At 36.3% G+C, this 24,835-nt stretch overlaps 1 protein-coding gene across 1 annotated transcript in view; it reads left to right on the top strand.

Annotated features, from left to right (window-relative positions):
• The first annotated feature begins 275 nt into the window (after positions 1-275).
• The window catches only part of crhr2 (corticotropin releasing hormone receptor 2), a 43,903-nt gene continuing 19,343 nt past the window's right edge, over positions 276-24,835 (top strand). The window contains exons 1-2 of the mRNA XM_005809445.2: positions 276-528; positions 643-762. Coding sequence (XP_005809502.2) covers positions 315-528; positions 643-762 — 334 coding nt within the window. The 5' untranslated portion in view covers positions 276-314. The remainder of the gene's footprint in view (positions 529-642; positions 763-24,835) is intronic.

The following is a 24,835-nucleotide window of genomic DNA, read 5'->3' as shown; positions in this document are numbered from 1 at the left end:
AACTAATGCATACCATTGACTTTCTTTTGAAGTTAGGAAATTCCACCTTCACCCTTTACTTACACTTTGCCATTTCAATGTTTCCGACTTTTTCACCGTAAGCTAAATAAACTTGACACTTGCGCTGCATGTGTGAAATGTCAACCGCCCCTGATGTGGTCAGATGAGTGAGCAGACTCTCTTGTCCGTCTCTCCTTTCACCACGGACGGATATATGGAGCGGCTGAGCGCGGCTCTGATTGGCCGTACAGGGACGCGCTCCCAGAAGGCGCATCAGCCGCTCTCCTCTTGTCATTTCTGCTCATACGACTCACATGCCCGTGAACTCCACTGGGCTCAGTGCGCGCATCTCTGCTCCAACTTCAAACCGGTCCCGTCAGCTTACTGAAAAGCAGTCGGCTTTCACGATGGATGCTTCTGTTTATGATATCATACTGGGGGAGCTCGAGGAGCTGAACTGTAGTTTGATAGAGCATTTTCAAGACACTTTTTATGAAAACGCTTCATTGGCTCTGCTGAGCGCTGATGGTAAGATGGATATGTTTTTTTTTCTTTTCTTCAGATTTTTCTTGTGTTATTGCACCTTGAAAATACCTAACAGTTTCATTTTGTTTTGTTTTGTATATGTTGCCCTATCCTAAGGTTTATATTGCAATGTCACTACTGATGAGATTGGAACCTGCTGGCCGCGGAGTAGCACTGGCAGGATTGTGGAGAGACCGTGCCCTGCTTACATCAACGGAGTAAAGTACAACACAACGAGTAAGATATTTAAATAATAATAATAACAGCAAAAGTTTGATTACATATATCGAAAAATAGTTTATTTATTAAAAATAATTTAAAATTAAAAGTGGGCTTTTTTTTTTTTAAAGTGATAATCAATTTACATAAAAATAGGTCTGGAGTAAATGCTGATTATTGCCAAACGTCCTGATTTCATGTAACTGGATCTACCAGTTTGCTGATTTACCACTGGCTCTTTTTAGAAATTTTTCATTTGTTGTAGGTTCATTTCACAAAAACCTTTTCTTGTTTCACTGACCCTCCTTCTGTTCTGATGTAAAGCACCACTGGCAGTAACCTATTACTCCTGCTGTTGTTGAAAGATATTTTTTTCATGCAACTTTAAAGGGCAATTCTTGATAAAAACAAAAACGTTAATTGTAAATCCCAATTTCTCGAAGTGTAAAAGTATTTATACCTCTTCTCACATTTTGTCATGTTACAGCTCTGAACTTCAGCACTTTTCATTGGGATTTCTGTGACTGTCCATCATAAAATATAACATGATTCTAAAAAGCAAGAAGATTATATTTGGCTTTGAAGATAATTGAAAATTGTAGTGCGTGTTTGTCTTTAGTCACCTTAAAATAATAATTTTCCAAAACCGCAGTCTGCAATAGTTACATCTGTGAATCTTTGGAGCTGTTTTTCTGCTCATCAAGGCATCAACATGGTTACTTATTCATCTCTTGAAAAATAGTTTAAGATCATATTAAATGAAGACTCTCTATGTTCACCAATTTTCATATCTTACCACCTGGGGTCTCAAGCTGCAAGTAATTTACAATGAATCTTAAGTCTAAAGTCTTCAAACTCTTATGCAGTTTTTAGGTTTTTCACTGAATAATTGCATTGAATGTCCCAACAGAATGACACTAAAAGTACCATAAATGATTAATTTTTTAGATCTATTTTTTGGCAATAAATTGAAAAACATAATATTTTTGTTAAATCATTTTTCAAAAAAATTGCAATCCTTGCAAACATTTATTTCATTATATAACCTAAAAATAAAATTAGTTCTTGATCATAAATAACACATTTTGTATTGTATATATTTATCAAATAAGTCATCTTTTTTTTAATAGTCATGAAACATTTGGGGTTAAAAATTTGTTGAAGTTAGATGTATTAAACACAAAAATAGCTCTTTGGACTGTAAAGGCTCCTGATCCCTGCAATAGACCCTTCGTTTTTGACTGGTTCATTCTTTCACATGACTACCGTTTAACCATTACTGTATATTGAACTCTAGCTGTACTTAGGGCTGTTGTCATGCTGGATGCTGAACCCTGTCCAGCATCCAGGGTATCTTACAGTATTAAAAATGTTTTCATCGAGAATTACCCTGTATTTTACTCCATCTATTTTCTCCGCTTCCCTGTCCCAGTTTAAGAAAAACATGCTGCTGCTGCTGCTGCTATTTTTCAGTGTGTGGATTTTGTGTGGAGCTTGACATGGACGGTTCTAGACAGGGGCCGACAGGGCCACTGCCTCTGTAGAACTAGTCTTGCCCCCTTTTTTACATAAGGTGTTACGCTTTTAGCTACATTTCTATTGAAAAAAGACTAACAGTTTTCATCTGTTAGGTAAGGAGTCTGCAACCTGCAACCCCAGAGCAGCATGTGGCTGTTTGGAATAGTGGCTCATTTAATGCATACATGCTTTGTACTGTTTTACATTCTTTGGCCTCACTTTGTTAAAGTTGGACTAGAACCACCACTGATTGATATGCAGTGTCAGCTTTGCCAAATAAGTTGACTGGAGTAAAAAGCAGCAACTCAAATTTAAACTATAAAAAGCGAGGTAAAAAATTATAACTATAGGAAAGTCAGCACTTTGCTAATTGCATATGAATGAGGGACTTTTGACCTGATTATGTAAAACGCTCTGTTGTCAGCACAAATAATCGCAGCAATGCAATGATGTTACACATTTTACAAACCGAATTAGGAATTAGAGATAATGAGTTCTTCATGGGCCACTGCGCTGACGAATAAATGGAAGCACTAAAATACTTTAAGTAAGTTGACCTAATAAAGGTCAAAATGGAAGTAAAAGCAGTCCCATGCTTTCAGCACAATATCAAATCTGACAGCTAAAAGGCCACATCTTATGTGTGTGAATCTCAGCTGTAATATGAGTTTGTTAAAATCAATAACATATGCCAAGTGGGTGGTGTTTATTTGCAGGCTTGTAAACTCAATTGGCTAATAGCATTTGTAGCAGCTGAGAACAGCCTCTCTGAGCACAGACACTGTCATATTATGCAACGCCTGTACCAATTATGAGACCCACAAAGCCGTTAGCTCAACTTTACAAAATAACAACACTCCTGTACTGTTCCAAAAATGTAATGTTTCCTGTTAGGTCCTGGACCTACATAGTGGCTTTGTTAAAGCCACTATGTAATTCCAGATTGACCAACATTAAAGGAAAAAAATATATATTTGTTGTTGTATTAACAGCAGTGATGTCAGTGCTGTAGTTTATTGCTCTTCTTGTGTTCTTTTGTGTTAAGAGTTCATCCTGGCATTTATACTGCAGGAGGTAAAAGTGTGGTTGGAAATTTGAAGTTGTTTCAGGCTATTAGATCCACAGATTGCATAAGGAGGGTGGGATGCTCTTTTGTTGAGATTGATTGTTTCGTGAAGTGGGTGTTTTGGATTATTTCTGTGGCTTTAGTCAACCAGGGCTCTGACGGCATGTTCACATACGTTTTCAAGGAGGATGAGAAACTGTAGCCAAGAAATAAGGCTATCTATCCCTGAGACTAGAAGAAAGCTGCAAACTAGCACTGTAAAACATCCACAGTTTCTTGCAAAAGTATTCAAATGCCACAATAAAATATTTTTAGCATTTTAGCAACTTATAGCACAAACTTAAATATATTTTACTGTTTATTTTTTATAGAGCATCCTAATTGTGAGGTGGAAGGACATGATTTTGATATTTAAAAAAAAACAAACAAAATCTGTAAAGTGTGGCATGCATTAATTCCCTTTTAGTAGACTTCTACAATTTTTGCCAGTAAACTTTGCAACCGACTGCACAATGGCACAGTTACTGCATGATTCCAAGAAGATTCTGGTGTCCAAATGCCTGTCAGGGCTTTTCCGTGTGAAGTTTTCATGATTTCCTGATGCATGCATTGGTTCTTTCTGAGTATGTGTAGATAAATATTAGTAGTGACGACATTATGCTGTAGGGAATCCTTTCAGCAAGGATGTGAAAGCTGGTCGGAGTTGATTGGAAGTTTGGATTGAGTTTAAATAGAGCAGCCCTTCTTCTGGCTACAAAAGTGGAATGAAGGGTCACTTTCCAGCTGGACAGCAGCTCGGAAGATATAGCCAGAGCTACAGTAAAATGGCTGAGTTTGAAGAATAGTCATGATTTAGAATGGCACTGCCAGACATAAAACTTGCCTGAAAACTGATGTTCAAATGCTCTCCATGCAATGTGACTGAGCTTTACTTCTTTTGCAAAGAAAACTAGGAAAATACTTTTCCCTGTAGATGTTTGAAGCTGGTACATGTATCACAAAAGCAGAAAAAGACGATTCTCCAAAGAACTGAGTCTGGTGGACTGAATACAAACACATTTTTAAATATTTTTTATCAACAATAACATTTGATCAACCATAAAAATAAGTTTAATTCACATTTAGAGTGTTTGAAAATGTTTTCTTGAAGCTCATAATAATATTAGTTTGCGTTGCTTAATAAAGCTAAAATCAAAGTAGAAAACACTGAGGCTTGTAGTTGTAGCATGATAAAAAGTAAATAAAACAATTCAAGCGATATAAATACTTTTGCAAGGCACTGTATTTGCCTGACACTCAGTACTGCTAATGTTCTCCACCTTGCTGGTTCCTTGTCTGTATTGCATGACCACACTGTGTTACCTTTCAGTTCAGCGCTATTAAGTATTGCAGCCTTGAGGTCTCTTTTGAGCTTGACAAATGTCATGGTTCCTTGCTTGCCTTGAGCAAATAGTTGTAATCTCACATAATTTCCTCTGCCACATATTTTAATGAGCCTATGCGATTGCATATTGTCCGATTAACCCAAATTATGCTCCAGCTGTTTCATTTGTTTTTAAGTCAGGATATAGTTTCCTCTGGTGATTCTCTGCTAAATTTCTCTAGTGTGGTATTAAATTCTTATTTGATTATTGCAGACATTTGTGTTCTGTTTATTATCATGTTTTTGTGATGGTTTCACCACAAGCAACAACATATCTAATTAAAGTTTATGAAAATGATGGCAAGAGCCTAATGATGAAAGCATAATTTATTATACTAATTATGAAATAACTGTTTATTTTAAATAGATGAGTCTGTGCAGGATATGCTTGCTCTGTGTGCATGACAGCGCTGTAGGTAAAATTAATTAATTATAGTTTTTCTCGGTCGCTTTGGTACATTTCTTGAATCATCCATAACATTTGCAAAACAGTAAGTGCATTTCTCAAAACAGTTTGTACAAATGGCCAAACTCCCCAGGTTACCTTCAAAAGCCAATCTCTTACTCAAAATCCTTAGCTCATCTCTTAAAGTAAATATATGTCTATGAACATGTCAGTGCCATTGGAATGACATGTCCTTGTGTCATTGTGTACAGTTAAGACAGCCCAACTGCTAAGTCATGCATTGTCAATATCACATTTTACAATGGAATGATTTTTTGATGCAAACTGTGGGTTAGGTTTTGATGACACTTGTAAATTCTAATTCTGGGAGACTAATTTGCAAGATTCATATTTAGACTTTTACTATTTGTACTATAATTTGTTAACAAACCATGCCATTGTGATACAGAAAGGAGAAAGTAGTAATGCAGAGCTCAAAGTAAAAAGCAAAAAACCAAAAACAAGTATAAATGGGAACATAGGACAATCTTCTTAAGAAAAACAGTTTTTGCAGTGCTGCAGGATTTACAGTGCAGTCTTCTACTCCTCCTGAAGCTCACCATGAAGTAATGTACCATGGACAGATTTGGAGAAAAAGACAACTGGGAATGTATAGAAATATTCTTCACATATTATGACAACTTCTTTTGCCATTTTATATGTAAAGACTTATTGGGTGAACTTATGCTTAAATGTTGTAAAGGATGAGACAATTCAACAAAGACCTATATAATACATTTTAATCAACATAACATAAGTAACTGAAAATAAAGGAAAGAGCAGACAATTGGATGTAATCACTTGCATGGAGGTACAAAAGCACTTGCAGCTTGTTCAAAGAAATGGAAAACAGCTTTTTTGATGTGCACAAGTGACAAACAATTGCAAAGAATAAAACAGGACATTTAGTAAATGTAAAGACATCTCTGTGTGTGTGCAAACAGTCATTATTACTCTAGACAGTAGTAGTTCCCATTCTGCAGCACACAATGGGAACTCTTTTTAGGAGTGTTCCTTTCCCATGAAAACACCTCTTTTTCAACAGCCTGCAGTATTCATGCTGTCTCTGACCCATGGCCTCAGTAAACCTAGGGGCTCTCTCTTGACACGATCTATTTCTGGTCATCATCGGTGACTTACTATCATAACAGTTCCATTTTGATGTGAGGCTTGACTGTTTGGCGCACACACATGCACACAGTCTGTGCTAAATAGTCAAATGAGGCAGGTACCATACTGGAATTATAAATTCACAGTAAACTGCAGGTATCCCTGCTATGTTTTCCCTGTTCAAACTGGGTTTAATTCATGGGCTAGGAACAGCTTAAACAATCAAAGATTAAATAAAATTTTTTGGCACAAATTAGGCAGCGTTCTATTGCTGAAGAGTGGGTTAAGGGTGAAACTTTGCTCCTGACAGGTGGCATGAGTGCAGCTGTGGTTCGAATCGCCTCTTCACAGCTAGACAGTTCTCGTATTGACCCTGCTGGTTGGATTTGCCCTTTCAGTGTGCTGTCTGCATCATCAGAGTGTAATCCCCCCACAAGCTGAATGTCAATTTGGACAAAATCCAGCCCTCTGGGACCCTCCACAATGTACAGCTGTCATATGTAGAGCTTTATCAAAAAAACTTCACATTTTATAAATAATTTATTTGTAAAAATTTTGCTTTCTATTAATCTGGGTTTGACATGTACGGTAGTAAGAAAAGTGAGTTTTGAACACATGACTGCTTTTCTCTATAAGTATATTTTTAATATGTATACTGATGTGACATTCACACCAGATGTTGGTAACAACCCAGGTAATCCACCCATGCAAAAAAAGCAACAACAACAACAAAAAACCTCCCAAAAAAACAAATTAGTCCATTAATAATGCATAAGGTAGAATGACTCTAGGAGCTGGCTTTAAATATGCTTCTACAAATGCATTAGTTGTTATGGTCATTCCACTCTATCACACGTATAGTAATTAATGTTTTTATGTATCTTAGGTTGACTTGGGTTGTTATGACATTTAGTAAAATTATCTTGTCAATAGCTCCATTAAAATATTAATGAAGACAATTTTTTGAATGTTCGGTGCTTCTTTTCCACTGTCGATGTTTAATAAACGTAAAAACATAAAAAATATTTTAGCTCATCTATGATTCGAGATCCAGAAAGAAAGCCCAGAGATCCCTTTTCCCAGTGACTCTCTCCAGTTCCTTCTGGAGGATCCCTAGATGTTCCCAGGCCTGAAGGCAAGTTGAAATGGAGCATCTCAACTTGCTCCATTTCAGAAAGCAGAAATGGAGGTGCCTAGGAGATATTCTGATCAGATGCTGAAACATCAACTAGCCCCATGCAATGTGGAAGAGCAGTGGCTCTTCTGGATGATGGAGATCCTCATCCCATCTCTGAGAGTGAGCTCAGCCTCTCTGCGGAGGAAGCTCCTTCTTGCTGATTCTACACAGAATGTTTTTTTTTTTTCATTTTTCCAAGCTTTGGCACCTGGGGCTGCATGGTGCCCAATTCAAAAAGGCTATTAAAAGCCCCTTTCACATGGGGCCACCACCTGTAGGGAGGGACATTCAGGTCAGGTGCGATGGGTGTCGAGTGCAGGCAAGGGCGGAGATCTGGGTGTGCAAATTGCCTGCCTCACAGTCTCACTCTCGTGACATACATTTTCAGCTCAGTCTCAGAATCAGTTTTGCTGCATTACAGTTCCTGACATAAAATATTCAGTGAATCATTATGAAGATTTCAGAAGTGAGAGAAATTAGGCGGATTTTAAATTTTTAAAGGCTGAGGACAAGGAAAATGAATCTCAGTGTTTCTGTTGGAAATGTAAGTAGTGCAAAGCAATTGATTAATAGGAATTTGTTTTTGTCCAGCAGCAAAAACATTTATAGAACTCCAAATTGCACAGCTGATACCAATCTGCGGGGTGCTTCTAGGTTCTACAACAAAGTGACAGGACTCCAGAAACATTTAGATCCTGCTGGGCCGCAGTGAATCTCATTTGCTGCTAGAGAGAATGTAAAATGACAAAATAGGTCAGACCAAGAATAGAATTAGGACCTAACATCCCAAGAGCAGGTGTTAATTAACACAATGCTTTAAAACATAACATATGCAGGTAAAGTCAACCTTATCAGACAGTTGAGTACATTGTTTTGCAGTCCAAGGTTTGATGCATTTTGTTGTGTTAAAAGTATAGCTAGAAAGGAACCGAGAACATATTCTCCTTCATTTACCTCCTGAGTCTCAGAGGTGAACATTTAAGGTAACAGATTTGCGTGCATAAGAAAGTTGACCTACTCTCATATTTTCAGTACAATCCCTTGTGCTTTGAACTCCCAGTTGTTGAATTTTCAAATTATTCAGTGCAAAACCTTGGTGGTTCTGAACATAAGCTCAAAGTCAGCAAAATGCATCAGTTCCTTTAGAAAAATTAGTGAGCTTACATATCTAACAGGCCTGTTCAGGTGTGTGGTTATGAATTCTTTACCATTTCTGCAAGTTCATATTAATATTAATGTCAATGCAGAGTGCCTTAAGAGCTTTATGCATTTTTAAACCTCAGTGCTCTTGTTTTTTGGGGGGTTGCATTTATGTAATTCTCTGGTCTACATAAAATGAACATTAGAGTGGGACTGGATTTTCACATGTGCTTTCTCTGCATTGCTACATTAATGTAATTTGCCTTCTGTCAAGCCGCAGGCAAGATTACATGTTCAGAAGGCTGAAAGTTATAATATCTATTTCGAAGTTTTAGTTTGGAAAATTAAAGCAATATTTTTGTGGTCTGTTTGGCTTTTTTGTGCTTACTCAAACTGGCAAAAATACAATTTACTTAGGGAATTCACTTCTTTCAGGTTTATCACTTAAAAACAAAATACATGACACGTGTTGCATCTTGTCCACACATTATGTCCCATCCTTATCAACATAACTCAGAGCTCAGATTGCTTTTTCTGCAATAGAAATGTATTGATTCTCTTATCAGGATTAATAAAGTCTGAAACTTATCAGGGCCGCCGTGCATCTCCGACTCAGAGAAGACAGTGAACCTTTATCTTTAATCAGAGAAGATGAGTGCGTGCAACCCTGCTTCACTGTCAGGGGTATAGATAGCACGGAAATGAGAGATGATTTAACTGAGATATCCAGGATCGTTAAACCTAAAGGCAAAAACACAAAAAACACTGGCTCTTGAGCTCGAAAAGGTATTTATGTAACACTTTAACTTTTTCCAGTTTTATTGCATTATAGCTACAAACTTTGATGGACATTTAATGTGGCACACTAACACAAAGCAGCACATAATTGTAAAGTGAAAAGACAATATTGCATAGTTTTATGAACAAAAATATGTAAAATATGCCTGCAAATGTATTCAATTCTAGGCCAAAAAACATGTTTAAGAAGGTCCTCTGAGCAGATAAGATCCAAATGGAGCTCTTATTTTCATTCAGAAGGGCTCGATATAATGCTCAATTGTTTGAAAGAAACTTTCTAAGGCCTGTATAATTTTCTCAGCATTTTGCATTTATGTATTTCTTGTTTTGATAGCTCTAATAGTTTCCCATAAAAAATGCGTTGAAGTTTTTGGTTAACATGTGAAGAGATGTAAAAAAGTTCAAGGAGTAACTAGGCTTTTCTGAGATACATTACTTGTGGTCTAAAGTCATCAAGTTCTGCTAAAAGAAATGAGCCAATATTTTGACTAACATTTTGTGTCCTAACTAGAAAATTTGGCTTTTATTTCCATGGATCAACAGTTATGCCAAGGTTTTGTCACAGAGCTGTCTGCCTATGACTACACTGCTGAATTATCCAGTCGTGTCTGGCTGCCAGGGTTTGGTGCACACTGCTGGGCTGATGCTGTGTGCCAGTTCAAGATGTAACACAAGACTGTGCCCAAAAGATTCCTCCACCCTGATATTGAACAGCAGAGAAATTAAGAATGAAAGTGTAAATCAAGGATATTTCCATTAGTTTAGGCTGTTTAGTGCATATGCCGATGTGAACTGTGACACTGGGTATTATCTCATATGGAAACAACTTGGTTCATGGTTAATGCAATGTATTTTGTAAACACACATCCCAAAGAAAAATGAGGAGTGGAAATCTGAGCTTGTGTTATTCTCTCTGAAATTGCCTTCAAAAACCTCTAGTCAGAAAAAAAGACTCTTGCTGTGCTGTAATTGTAATTTTCTTGTTAAAATGCATAAAAAGTTTTTGCCTTCAAGAACCTTGTTTTGTAAAATGTCATATGGTCACCTCCCTAAAATAATAGTCTTAAGTAATTTTTTGACAAAAGTGATTTTGGCAAAAATTCCCCATCTCTTTATTTCCAAAAGATGTTTTAGACAAACAAACAAACAAACAAAAAAAAAACCCCACTTGTGGCAAAATATTACTGAGACTGTTATTTTAGGAAGGTGATGATGCACAACTTATTTTCCCTGAACACCACACAATAGCTATGAAATATGTTTCAATCCATTTGGTCCCTTTTAATTTTTTGTTGTCATGTCGCAAAGTCCATTTTAATATATTTAAATATATGGGTAAACTATTTATTTATACAATATTTATCCATTCATATACAATCATATGTAGTATATTATCTCATATTTGACAGGGTGCACCCTGCAATTTTCCTAAAGCAAGTCTATAGATTTGGGCCAAACCTTCACTTCTGGACCAAGGAACAATGTCACCTTTGAAGCAAAATAGGGAGATTTGGAAACCTGAGGACCTGTCAAGGGTGACAAATGGATGTTTAGCTGCTCTGTGCTTGACACTCGTGGGTATTTCTGCACGATAGAAGACCTTACAAATGGAAGAATTAGGAAGGAAATTCAAACTATTCAGACTTGATGTACTGATGCGCTCTGCACCGACAGAGGAGAGTGACTATCCCTTCTGGCACTGGCTCCTAACCACTTTGCAAAGCCCCCAAGCGTAGAAGAGGCACATTTTAATACAGGTCACATCTGTGTGCGCTCAACTGGGGAGCTGTCATTTGCCTCCTAAAGTGAGGTAATTTGCATTGGCCATTTAGGGTTAAATGTGGACATGGATAGGGCAGAACTGGAGGCAGAATCTGTATGAAAACCTTGAGGTGCAGCTATAATTTATGGTGTGCGTAGTTGTATAAATCTAGATTTTTTTGGGGGGGGATGTACCTCATTTTTGGCTTTTGGACGTATGTGCAGTATTTTTACAGCTCCTATGCAATGTTGTCTAAATAAGACCTATCCCTCTGCAGAACTCAGTGACATGCTGATGAGGGGAATTTTACTATACAAATCTTTGGTCTTTGAGAAACCATACATCCAAATGATACAGGATAACAGCTCGAGAAGACTGGAAGTAGGGACCCCAGTACTGGACTAACATTAGTTTTTCCATGTGTATTTTAATAGGACTCAATGATAACTCTTAACTTGTTATCATTTGCCACTATAGTTGGTCATGTGTGAGCACAACCTACAGATTATTTAGGGTTATAGTCTTTTCACTGAAAGATTAGGGAAAAATCTTTTAGGAGAATTCTTGGCTTTGAACATTGTAATTATTAGCTAGTGTTACAGAAACACTCTTCTTTATTTTTCTCTCCAAGTTTCTTTGCACATCTGCCAGGTGAGCTGTAGCTCAGAATTGATGCATTATTGTCTAAATACAGTATAAGCGTGGTTTGCAGTTTTAATTAACATACAAGTTTAAATACTTGCACCCTTTGGAATATGCTTACATAATGTTAAATTTATAACCATTCAGTACACAATATAAGTTTCTTTCATCACAATCGAGCAATTTGCTGTCTGTATAACAATGGGTCATTGGTATAAACATTTCCAAATGTTACATATTTGCACCTACACAGGCTGGCTTTCTGTTTGGGTTTCATGAAGAGATCAATGGACCCATCTTTTCTGTGACTGCTCAGAATAAAGTAGCTGCACCACAGCCGTGTATGAAATACTTTTCCTGCTGTGAATTTACCCACTTGAAACCTTCGATACACCCTTTCCTGGTTCGGCATGGCAAGAGGTTGGTCCTTCAGCAAATTCAGGTCAAACATGTAACACAAATTTCACTAGTCACTGCACACAAAGTCCCCTATGGGGCCCAATCAGCACCAGCCTCCTCCGGCTCTGCTTACAACTGCCACAGCAGGCGGACATGACACAGTGCTCTACAGAGCATGACAGAAATTTCTAAATCATACAGACATTTAAGTAGACAGTTTTACCGAAAAAAAGTGTGCCCTTAGTTTTTGGTTTTTGTGTTGTCCTGTGAAATGAGATTGATAGCTGTTGAAAGAAAGGTCTTGTCTGCCTTCCTGAATCCATTCATATACAATGCTTTGCAAAAGTATTAATATCTTGTTGACTTTTTTTCTTTACATTTGTTACAACAGCAAATATCATTGTATTTTTTTTTTCTTAAAAAAAATGTAGGGTAGCCCATGACTGTAAAGTGGAATGAAAATGGTACACATTTGTAAATTTTGTTAAGCATTTGCTGCTCCACTCTGTCAACACCGGAGTCATTTTTTATGTGCATTTTCAGTCTTTTAGAGTACGTCTCTACCAGCATTGCAGGTCTAGAAACAATGTTTGACCATTCGTCCTTGTAAAATGGCTCAGGCTCTGTCAAATTTGGTAGAAGACGTGTAGCCATAAATTGTATAGCCTTTCTACAAGTTATCAATGAGATTTTGATCTTCACTGTCACTGGTTAATTATAATAAAATGCTTTCGTTAGTGGTGGGACTCGATTAATTTTTTTTATCGAGTTAATTGCAGGATCTGTAATGAATTAATCACTAGTTGTCTACATTTGATCAAAAAAAGTATTTACTGCTGCTTACATATATCCCAGTCTAATCTCAGGAAAGGGAATAAATATGTCCAGTTGTATGTAGTAATATTTACTCAATTTTCATTTAATTCAGCAAAGTTTTGAACAAAATGTACTTCTATAAGTATTTTTCCCCAACCATGCAGTCCCTATTTCATTGATTCTGTTATGCATATAGAGGTGAAGTGAAAACACACTAAACAATATATGTTATTTCTGGAAGTGCTTTGCATTACTCTGACATATATACACTAATTAATGATTTCAGAAGCTATATGTTGTTAAAAAAACAGATCAAGAAATTAATGTCTTCTACAGAAAACTTTTTTCACAATGCCAGAATTTACACATTATTTTGTATTTTACCTGCCTTATTATGTAGTTTTAATAAATTAAATAATTTTTTGCAAGACTGATTTCTGCTTCTACTTCATTAAAATTATGTTGAAGTGCTTGAGTTAAATTTTAGGCTACTCTGCTGAAATCTGTATATATAAATTATGGTCAGCACTGGTATAATAGAAAAAAACAATGTAGTATTCTGACTGTGATTTGGGAATGCAATCAAACAAACCTCAGAAATGTTTCACACGTATTCCACCCACAATCTCACGTCCCACCGAATGGAAGAAATACCAAAGGGCAATGTTTTGCAAAACTCTCCCACATCCCCTTTTAGGACCATCAGACCACAGTGCTCTCTGCTTGTCAGTTTATTTCCAGCTGTTGAAAAATGGATCACCACATTCTGATGAGATCCTTTTAGAACCTTATCCCCAGGCACATCAAACTAAACGCTCAGACCAGCCTCCATCCTGACCAGTTTGCATTTGAAGCCAACAAACCTACAGGGAGTTTCATATCCCCTGCCTTATATCCCATCATCACAAACCCTGGAAATAATGATTTTGACACAGGCTTTTAATATCTACCTCATGAAAGAAGTAGGACTATCTGTGCTGGATATTGGGCTTCCTCACAGAGAGATTTTAGGCTTGATGAGCAGAGGCACTTCTCTCTGGTGCTCAGCACAAATCCGCCTGGCTATATTCCCCAGGGTTGTTTGCTCAGTCGCCCTCTGTTTAAAGTTTAATAAATGACACATAGACAACTATGTCATAAAATCTATTAACTCAGAAAGGGCACAGAGAATTCACACGGGGGGAAAGTAGTTAATTAAGCCCAATGCTCAAAGACAACAAAACCAAGGACCTGATTGATGATTTTTAGAAAATAAAAGACCAAAATACACAAGTGTGTCTACACAAATGGAGTAGAGGTGTAACTAGGTAACATATTGAGGTCTACGGGAACCTGTGAAAATTAGCACACACCTAATCGTTCATGTAGAAAACCTGGGAAGAACTTCACTTCTCAATTATTTCTTTGCCATCCACAGAGGAGCCATAGTAACATCACTTTTATGTTCCTAACCACCAGGGAGATAGAAAAGGGGAATCTGAAAGGCCATTCAAGGATTTGGACACCTGCAGTGTCTGATAGCACACAGTGGAGGTTCTTGCATGAATGGAGTCCAGAATAAGCCTACTTCAAATTAATCAGTTATCTGATATTCTGGGGGGTCGATAGGCAAAATGCAGTGCAGTCCTTGAGAAACCTCTCTATTCTTAGCAGCAAGCAGAATCTTTGCTACTCTTGGCAAGTGCCCCAAATGGCTCATCTCAAAAACTGCAGCTGCAGGGACCACCATTGATGAACAAGTATTTATGCAATGAATTTCAAGTAGTTTTGCGTAGTGGCAGTTTCTTTTACTGAAAGTTATTTACAAAGGTTCTTCAGTTTACATTTAATATCTACAGAAATATGTTTCAGACAGATTAAATAGCAGAACTGCTGAGAATACTGTAAATGTTCACTAATGTCTCTCTGTTTTGTAAAAGTTCATACATTCTGCCCACTGTCAGTCAGTGTCTGTTATTAAAAAGCATGAAATTAGCAAAATAAGGGACAGAAATTAAGCAGGAGTTGAGGACAATTTTGCATCTCGGGTTTCAGTCGCACTCACTGTAAGAATTGGAGAAAGTCTGTAAGATAAGTGAGAACAGAAATGTTTAAGAGTACAACTTCAGAGTATAACAGAGGGTATTTTATTGTATAATTGGGTATTTTTTCCTTTTTTTGAGAGCTATATTGAAAATGTGTTATGAAAGTCTTAATGTACTGTGTTTACTTCGCTGCCTTTAGAAAACTGTCCATAACAATAGTTTTAGATTTAAAGGACTGTTTGCCATTTAGATGTGAAACTATTAAATCATTTTTAACATCACTCAAAAACCTATATTTAAAAAAATAATCATAGCTAACATAGGTTAACGTGCTATATTTAGATTACACAGGAAAAGAAATGTTGATATTTTGTTTTGGTGAACACAAATTAATTTTTGCTTTGTTTTAATCTAAACAATGGTCAGATTAAAAAAGAAAAAAGCTGTTTTATACATTTAGGTTGGGTGAAGGTTTATGAAACATGACAACATGCTGTTTTAATGTATTCTCATTATCCAGAGACACTATGTTCCATGATTAGTTTGCTAGTTTCACTGAAGGGCATACTTGGCACACAGCCCTTTGCTCATATGTTCTCGCCAACCGTCTTCAGAATTGCTACAAGGGGCAAGTTTTTGACAGCAAGCAGGGAAGTAAGTGTTTGCCCTTGCAGTTTTACCTAACATGTCATCGGGCCATGGTGAGAAACAAGAAGCCTAAAGAGACACAGCTGTGACTAAAACATCTCTGCCTTAGGCTCCATTAGTGCTTCAGTGGAGATAACACAGTTCTTCTCAAGAGCAAATTAGTATTCTCTGCTAAATAGATGAAGCAGACTGAAAACTGTCCAATCTTCTTTTCACACCAATTCATATGACGTGTAGAGATGGATACAATTATCTGATTATTTGTTCTTTTTGCCACCTGATCCAGGGCGAATGTTTGTGTTACTTAGATATTTAAAATTCCATTTTCTCAAAAAATGGAAAAATAATGGCAAAGTTACTCAGTAGATGAAATAATTGTTGGTAAAAACAATTGGATTCAAATCATACCTTTGATAAAGCCTTTTGGGCATATTTGAGTTATTTCTTATAGATAACCTAGAATAAGCATCTTAGTAAGGAGGTTTTACAAAAGACTGTTACCCAAACAAATTTAAAGCAAATTTGTATCCATGAAATTGTTCCGATAATGTTATTATACTACTTAAGTTAATACATGTGTTCCTCATATTGGTCTTATATCTTATGGATATTTTTATTGCGTTTATAAAACCAACAATCATGTATGCATTTTTGTTTCTCTCTTTATCAACCATCTTAAACATCTCTAAATATGTTGACTCAAAATCCCTTCTTATGGAATATAACAGTTGTGATTTTTGATAATTATTTAAGATTTTCGATGTTATAGCACAGTTTAAGAGCTAAGAAGAATATATGTTGTTTCAGTAAAACAAATATAGTCCAATGAAATTATTAAAAACAGCATATAAGGATATTAGGTTTTAGTTTTTTTACCTCTCTTTTAGAGACAGCTTTTCTAATGATGTTCATTTATTTTAGTTTTCCAATTAAACAGCACCAGTCCTATGTGCATGGTAATATTTGAAGCTCTCTGAGCTCTGCACTTGTCTTTCTTGACATTTAATTTGACTTCAAGAACTTATTCTGCGTACCACATAAAAATAAAATCACAGCTGATTCATAATTCTCAGAGGTTTACTTTTGTTTCAACATTAAACCAATAGATAAATGTGGCATGAAGATAATCTTGCTCTGTGCGAGACAAAATTTTAATTCTGGTTTTAAAACTATGTTACCTAGAGAATTTCTTCAACAGGAGTAAAAAAAACATATAGTTTGAATGCACTGCCATCCCACACATGTGTCTCTAGTGTTTCCAGTCAATTGCCTCTGAAACCCGTGCAAACTGTTCCCTTCGCCTGAGTTTATCTGGAAAATCTACCTGGAAAATATTTTACTTTGGATTTTCATCTTTATAAATCTCCCTGCCAGACATTTACTAAGCTAATCTGCAAGAGCAGACCCACTGCAGGTACATAAATGTTTCACTAAATGGTTATTTAGGTATACACATGTTTAGAAGATCTGTGGGATGTGCAAATGCAAGAGAATTTTTAGCTTACATGTTGTGCTTGTGGGTATTTTTTCCACCAATTACTTGAAGCTTTTGAAGTGGAATAAAAGTGCCAATCATAGATCTTTCTCTTCAGTGGTGTATGAAAGTTTTCACTCCTCTCAGACTGGCCAAAAGAGAGAGGCCTATTATATACTGAAATATATCCTGAATGCACTGAAATTTGTGGTCATGAATATGTTTACAGTTAAAACAAAACAATCCTCGTTTTCTTTTGCCTTTAAATTCTTGTTCAACATATACCGTGAAAGTGGGTGAAGGCAGTACGTCTAAGTTAACTAAAAACAATTTTGCACTATTGGCAAAATAGAGAAGAAAAAACTGTGAACTCATACCATCTTGCTTTTATCTTTAATGAGAAAGGCATTCATGCACTCAAATGATTCTACAGTAGTCATGGGTGTTTTGCAGCTTCAGCTTTGATCATCAGTAATGGTTGCGTAATGCTACAATCAAACATATCCGTCATGGAGGCAATGAAGCCTAACCATCTCATCAGTAACTTCTGCAGCTGTGGCACAAACAGCAACAAATCTGATCTGACAAATCTGATCTTCTTTGTCATCTTGATCATATTTTTATGCAAATAATTTTGCAAAAACCAAAAGTGTGGATGGACACCTCATCAAATGACTGTGCATTCCATTTAGAATATGACAAGACTGTGTTTAAAATAATTTCCAGAGAGGATGGGCATAAAACCAAATCTCTACTTCTGCAAAAAATAAAGGACACTCATTCCAAAGGGCAATTTAGAAAGGTTTAAAGGTCACCTATAGTCTGAAGAACTTTCCTAAACAATACAAATACATTGTTTAAATTTGCTGTACATCTATGGGTTCCTTGTTTCCAAGAAAGTAATTGTTTGCAGAATAGTATCTATGGACACATCAACAACACTTTCAGTGACAAATGTTCCTGACCTGCATGGAGCTTGTAAAATAAAGAGATCATATTGATCGCGCTGCTGCTTGGGTGAGCAACTTGCTGTCAGAGCCTTTACAAAATCCCCATAGGACCAGACTTGAAATGCTCAGCAGAGGTTAACCGGGGCTTTTGTTAGCAGACAGCCCACTACCCGCCCGGCTGCTCTGGGGCGGTATTTCAGCACCTCCAACTGAAATAATTGTCAGATGTAGGAGGAGGAGGAGCATGGCACTGAGGCATACAATAGTTATATAAAAAGGAAGCTAAATCAGGCTTCTTTCTTGATTTGTCAAAATGGTCATCATGTTAAAGCATCAGTACCAAATCTTGTATGTCATTTAAGTTAAAGCATATTTGAAAGTCTCACAAGCATCTACTGTAAAGGTGGATGACTAATTTTGGCAGCCAAAATATGCCAGCAACATTCCTGCACAACCCTGTCTGACTGTGTGTGGATGACACAGAAAAGGATGTGTCTTTCTTTAGAGTTGCTCCTTCCCTGGGGCTGTGCTCTTTATAGAAGCAATGAGTGTGCATTGATTTCACAGAGGAGTCTGATTACAGAACATCTGACTCGGTTTGGTAAATATCCGTCTGATTTTCACATTTATAAACCTTAGATAAATGTCAGAGATAAAAAGAAAAACAATTTTCCAAATGCAATTTAAGGGAAGTTGCATCATTACACCTGAAATGATGGTTTACAAGTTATTTTTTCCTATTTTTACAGAGACTTGGGTGATAATAATATTGTAAGAGGTAAGAAGGTTAATACATTAGAAACTGTAAAAAAAAAAACCTTCATCATTAGAACAGCAAAGAAGCTTGCTATTCAATAATATTAAATAATTATTTTTACATAAGTAATAATCTACAGAAACATAGCTTTCAATACAATCTTGAACTGTCTAATTTCTTGTATGTGATATAGTCAAAATCTCTGTTGATGATATCAAAGAGTCAAAGATCATCCCATCTGACACAGGGTCTTGTACAGCAAAGTGAATGTGACAAGGACGAGGTTGTATTTTCTTTTTTTGTTAAGTTTTGTTGCTGCCAAGTTTTATCCAATCAAACTTGGGTTACTTGAGGACTTTAAAGGAGTTTTATGTCGCATTGGAGTCATGTTGACATGTTCAGGTTATTTTATTAAAGATGAATATGTGGAAAAAAAACAACTTAATTTAAACAAAACAAAATTTTCTTTAAAAAATCTTTTCTTTATTAGGCAGCTTAATGAAAATTGTTCTTTTGTCATATGCAGCATGAAAGTGTTGTTTGGCCTTTGAGAAAAGCAAAGGAAATCTCATAAACCTTAAAGGAAAAGACAAGATGTGCTGGTCCAAAAATGGAACCATCATGACAGTGTGAAGGCAACGTAACACAATAACATGGTATTATTAAACAGCTTGATGACGCTGTGTAACATATAAGCAAAAATGACTTGGATTTGTTCAACTACAGCCTTAAACATAACTTTCTTTTATATTTCCAACACCCAAAGTCACATCTGAAGTAACTACTGTACATGTTTAAGAAATACCTAATTTATTATGCTAGGGTATAATTGTCCATTAAAGTGTTTCTTTAATTGGATTTAAATGTACTTATATGAACTTATATATAAGCTTTATTTATGTTGTTCTTTCAAAGATAAACACAATTTATTTATCATTGATAGTTATAGAGAAAATGTAATAAAATCAAATGTTTGCATGTTCTTTCTGTGCATTTGTGGATTCTCTCTGGGTCTTCCACAGCTCAAAAATATGACTGTCAGGTTAGTTGGTCTCTGAATTCTCCTTAGGTGTGATTGTGTGCTTGCATGGTTGTTTGTCCTGTCTGTTTCTGTGTTGCACTGCGATGGACTGGTGACCTGTCCAGGGTGTACCCCATCTCTTGCCCAATTTCTGTTAGAGATCCACACCAGCAGCCCAAAGACAAGTGGGTAAAGACAATGGCGGGATTATTTAAGTGTAAGTGTCAAGAGGCTTTTCAGTCCCTGAGCAATTTCAGGGAAGTGGTTAGCTGACTAATTTGACTTTAATCTGAGGATGAAAATAAAAGGGAGGATAAATTCAAAGTCAATGAATAGGGATCACACTTAATTGCAATCAATTGGAACATTCTGGAACCAGCTTGCATTCCCGATATGGAGGCTCTTTCACCTCCATCTCTCATCATGTCATGTCCCACTCTAAAGCTGTATGTTCTGGTGCAAGTTATTGGTTGGTCATTCTGCATTTACAGAGTTTTACTCGACACAGACAAATGTAACACAGACTAAATGAAAGCAACATTTATCTCAATTAAATCTGATGAGGGTGATTAGTGCAGGCTTTGATTCAACCAGGTAAGGCTTCTTTATAGCTTTTAATCTCTGGTTCTGTCTTGTTTTGCTTTCTATGATATTAGGTGATAACATTGTTCTTGTAGCTTTGTGCTGATTTAGGTGCATTTTACACCCTGAGTCTGTTCTCTTATGTCTCTCATGTCAAGATTTTTATGCGTTTCCTTCCTTTTCTGGACATTTTGTTTGTGACTTCTTGCCTAGCAGCGCCTTTTGTTTTGTTTAAGTTAATACATTTATTTCTCTCTCTGTCAGCCTACATTCATGTCCTCCTCTACCACACCTCATGACACTGTTCTAATTCATCTCAACATCCCTGCAGTTTAACAGTATTGGTCATATGAAAAGCAGTTAAAAAAACATTGAATTCATGCACAGCCATCTTTCCTACATACTCTTCACCATTTTCTAACAAAGCACAAAAGATGACTTCTCATTTTGTGATTTTCTTAAAATAGAGATGAGGAGACATGTATACCAACCTTTTTCTTTGCAGCATGACTCACTGGATGTCGTCTACTGTTTTAATAGCAGTAGGTCAGTTTTTTTTCCTTCTTTCTTTACAATAGGCTTTGTTGCCATTTAAAAGCCTCCAAAAGGAATAAACATTTTTTTAATAGCAACCTGCTAATTTTTAAAATGATTTTTTTAGTAATTTGAAGAATATTCAAAATATAATTGCAGCATTTGCATTTACATAATGTGTGAAAATCATTTAACATTTTGCACAAGCCATTGCATTGTAGACATCTGCTGTCTAAGTCATGCCTGAGCCAGAGTTGTTTTTGTTTTGTTTTTTACCTCTCATACTTGAAGTGACGACACTAGCCGTCAGATTATGCTGACACTAGTACTGGCAAAGCAGTGTGGAAATTAGTCTTACCATTTCAGATTAACTTCTTCAAAATCCCAATGCATATTTAGTTTTACTTAGTCAGTTTTTGACTTTATAACAAAGGCTGGAATTATCACAGCTGCTTTACACCACAATAAATTGCAAGAGTATATGATGAGGATTTTCATAACGTGTATTGATTTTTTTTTTTTTTTATCTTGTATTTTATTTTTTTAAGTTTTGTATCCAAACATACTCATTCATCTATGGGAAAGCAAACCTGTCTCCTTGCTGAACAGTATCATGGTTAGTCATTACTATGGCATTTATACTTGCATATAATTTTTTTGACAGTTGAATGGAGCTCCTTGAGGCATCTAGAAATTGTATCCAAGGATAAATCAGACTTGTGGAGGTTCACAATTCTCTTCCTGTTATCTTCCCTGGCATGTATTGATTTTCACACAGTTTCAAACTGCTTCTGAACAGGCTTACTTTTATTTGCCAATGGGTTCGAGATCCTGTGATCTCTGCCTTAAACGAATCTATGCTTAAAAAAATCTAAATCAAGTCGGTGATTTGACAAACTAGGTAAAAGGGGAATGTAGGAAAATCAATAATGTTTTGGAAATTACTATTAACCTTCAAACCCACCTTGTTGGCGTTGATGCTAATATGCAATAGGAATCAGTAGCAAAAGGTTAATGAGCAGTATTTTTCTACAATTTTCAGGCCTTTATAAATTCTTACGAAAGATAAGTTTCAAGAAATTAAACCTGTGCACCCACTTTGAGATGCGAAGGGGGATTAATTATTCTTAGTATAACTAGATGAACTGGACTGAGATTTCTGCCCCATGGCAGTTCAGTGGATATAGTACAGGAGACAGAGTTTAATGAAATGGGTGAATGTTTGTTAATATCCTCTCTATTAATATTTTAGTTTCTTGATATAATCTTTTTTTTTCTGTCTCTGTGTAGCCTGTGACATAGGTGTGTATCATACAGCAGATTTGCTCCAGTTCCTGCTGTCTTAATAAAATGTCAAGCTGCAGTGAGCTGTGTGATTCCAATGCTTTTGCTATTCCCCAGTTTATTCAGTACTCAGCCTATGAAATTCAATTTCATTTGGCTTGAGAATATCACGGCAGTAACTGGCTCAGGTGTGGGCCGGTTACTGGGGCTTTCAGTCCTCAGTTTTGAGATGATAATCTGTACTGCCACTTTAACCTCATCCAGTTTCAAGCTCCAGTTTTACAGACTGTTCATCAAAATCCAGAGAAGAAGTGTGTAATTTGTTGTGAGACAAGAGTGGTAGTTTGTCTTTTTGAGGAAAAAGGTCACTATTTATTTCTCTGTTTTTATTATTTTACTGCCTTAACATGAAGGAACTTGCAATAATAATTAACAGTAATGAAAATTAACAAAAAAAAAACTGGGCAGACAAATTCAATACATTAAAATAGCCCAGCTCTGCTCTACTTAATTGGATAAGTAAAATCCATGGTAAACATTGGACTGTTCCTCATTTCTGCATCAGTTTCTAAATTCACTTCACATTATGTAAATTTTTCTGTAAGGTTTCAGATTCTCTAATTATTGCTCACATTTTACGCATGAGCAAGCAATCAACCTCAAATCCACTTAACTGAAAATTTCTTTTGCTTTTGTTTGAACACTCATATGGTGCTTGTTAGTGACATCATATTTGTTCATGTATAAAAAGTGAGGCAGCTTGGCTTTCTTAGCAGATTCTGCATTAGTTGATAGTCACAAAGCTCTTCCTGCTATGCACTTGTACACAATTAACATGTTCTTTCTGGATTCTGTTTCTTTCATCAGCCATCTAGATTTAAATGAGACCGACTCGTTACAAGGGGGCGTGTACGGGTGCGCACGCCCGCACATGTACACGCCCACGCACACAATAATAATAATAATAATGATAATAATAATAATAATAATAATAATACTCTCTGCATGACTCATTTGTCTTGATTTTAATAAGCAGGTCAAGTTGACCCAGAACAGTATACGTGTCTCCGGTTCAATTATAAAGATCATCCCTTGAAAAAACAATTCAAAATGTAATATAAAATTTTTTACAAAATATCAATTTCAAGGACAAGTATTGATTTTTGTGTGTAGGTTTTTTCAGTGGTTTAGGATATTGTTTTCTACAAGTATACATGGTAATGGGTCACTTTTGACCCGCAAGACAAAACAAGGGTTAAACACTCCACGGGTTAAATTGACCCAGGAACATTATTGGTGTACGTCAGAAACGAATATAACAGGAGGGTTAATGCACAATGCACAGATGGCTTGTCAGAAGTGCATTGTTCCTGCACTCATGCTTTGAATTAGTCTTGCCTCAGTGGAATACACACAGAAGCGAACATCACAACCTGCTTCTTAAACCCAGTGTGTGCACCATCACTGCTTGTTTCACAAGAACAGCGTGATATTTGCTTTAAGTGCCAGTGAACTTATAGCTCAGATGACATGGAGGTGCAAATCCCTTTTAACTCTGTTTTTCAGATATCTACAAGCTACAAAATATGTAAGGGTTTGGAAGGGATGTTTCGATAAGTAAAAGGAGATTAAATCCTGGCATTGGCAGAAAACACATGCTGTGTGACTTGCTGGGTTTTACCTTCGATTTTGCAGTGTTATACCACTGAATATTATTCATAAACATTTGAAATTTCAAAATTAATTGAGCAGTTCTTGTAAAACTGGAGTTCTAAAGCACAACATTTAAACTCTGATGCCATCTCTTTAGAAATATTTTTTGACTAATCATCATGAACTAACTAAAATGGAATTGTTAGGGCTTTAAGAATGTAATTTTTTAAACAAAATGTAACAAGGGTGGCTTAATCAATTTTTTCTAGTTCAAACCAAATATGGCATCATCATCCACTTCCAGCAGACTGCACTGTATATTGTTTATATTCTAAGACTATTCCTTGGTGATCCATTCAACATTACGATATAAAGTCCCAGCACTGAAAAGAGTACAGCTTAAAATCTTACCTCACTGTTTAGCTAACACATTTCTGGCTGCTGTATTCACACTGTGCAAGAGCAGTTATGTTAGTTGTGTGTTTGTTTAATACAAATATAACAAGATTTATATGCACATATTCAGGTTCTTGCAAAAATGTAACCTTTCCAAACTTCTGCTTGTCCTATTTGACACGTGGATTGAAAACCGCTTTCCTCTCTGAATTATTACCAGGGAGAACCAGGGGAGGCATGTGTGGGCGTGCTATTAGTGCTTCTGGCTGGAAAGAGGAGCTCTGTATGTATGATGAACATAGACATTTGACATGCCAGTTCAAGGCCCGTCTGTTGAATAAGTGTGTGGCTGAAAAGAGACTACAGTTTGGGCACAAATGATTGAAGGATACATGGCACAAATTTATCTATTAAAATGTTTTGGAAAAAATCCAAATTGTTATTTAGATTAGTAGAATCAAAAAATTGCACG

This window comes from Xiphophorus maculatus, chromosome 6 (genome assembly GCF_002775205.1).
Source record: "Xiphophorus maculatus strain JP 163 A chromosome 6, X_maculatus-5.0-male, whole genome shotgun sequence".
Classification (NCBI taxonomy): Eukaryota; Metazoa; Chordata; class Actinopteri; order Cyprinodontiformes; family Poeciliidae; genus Xiphophorus; species Xiphophorus maculatus.
Note: the sequence above shows the minus strand (reverse complement) of the source record. Positions and strands in the feature narration are given on the sequence as shown.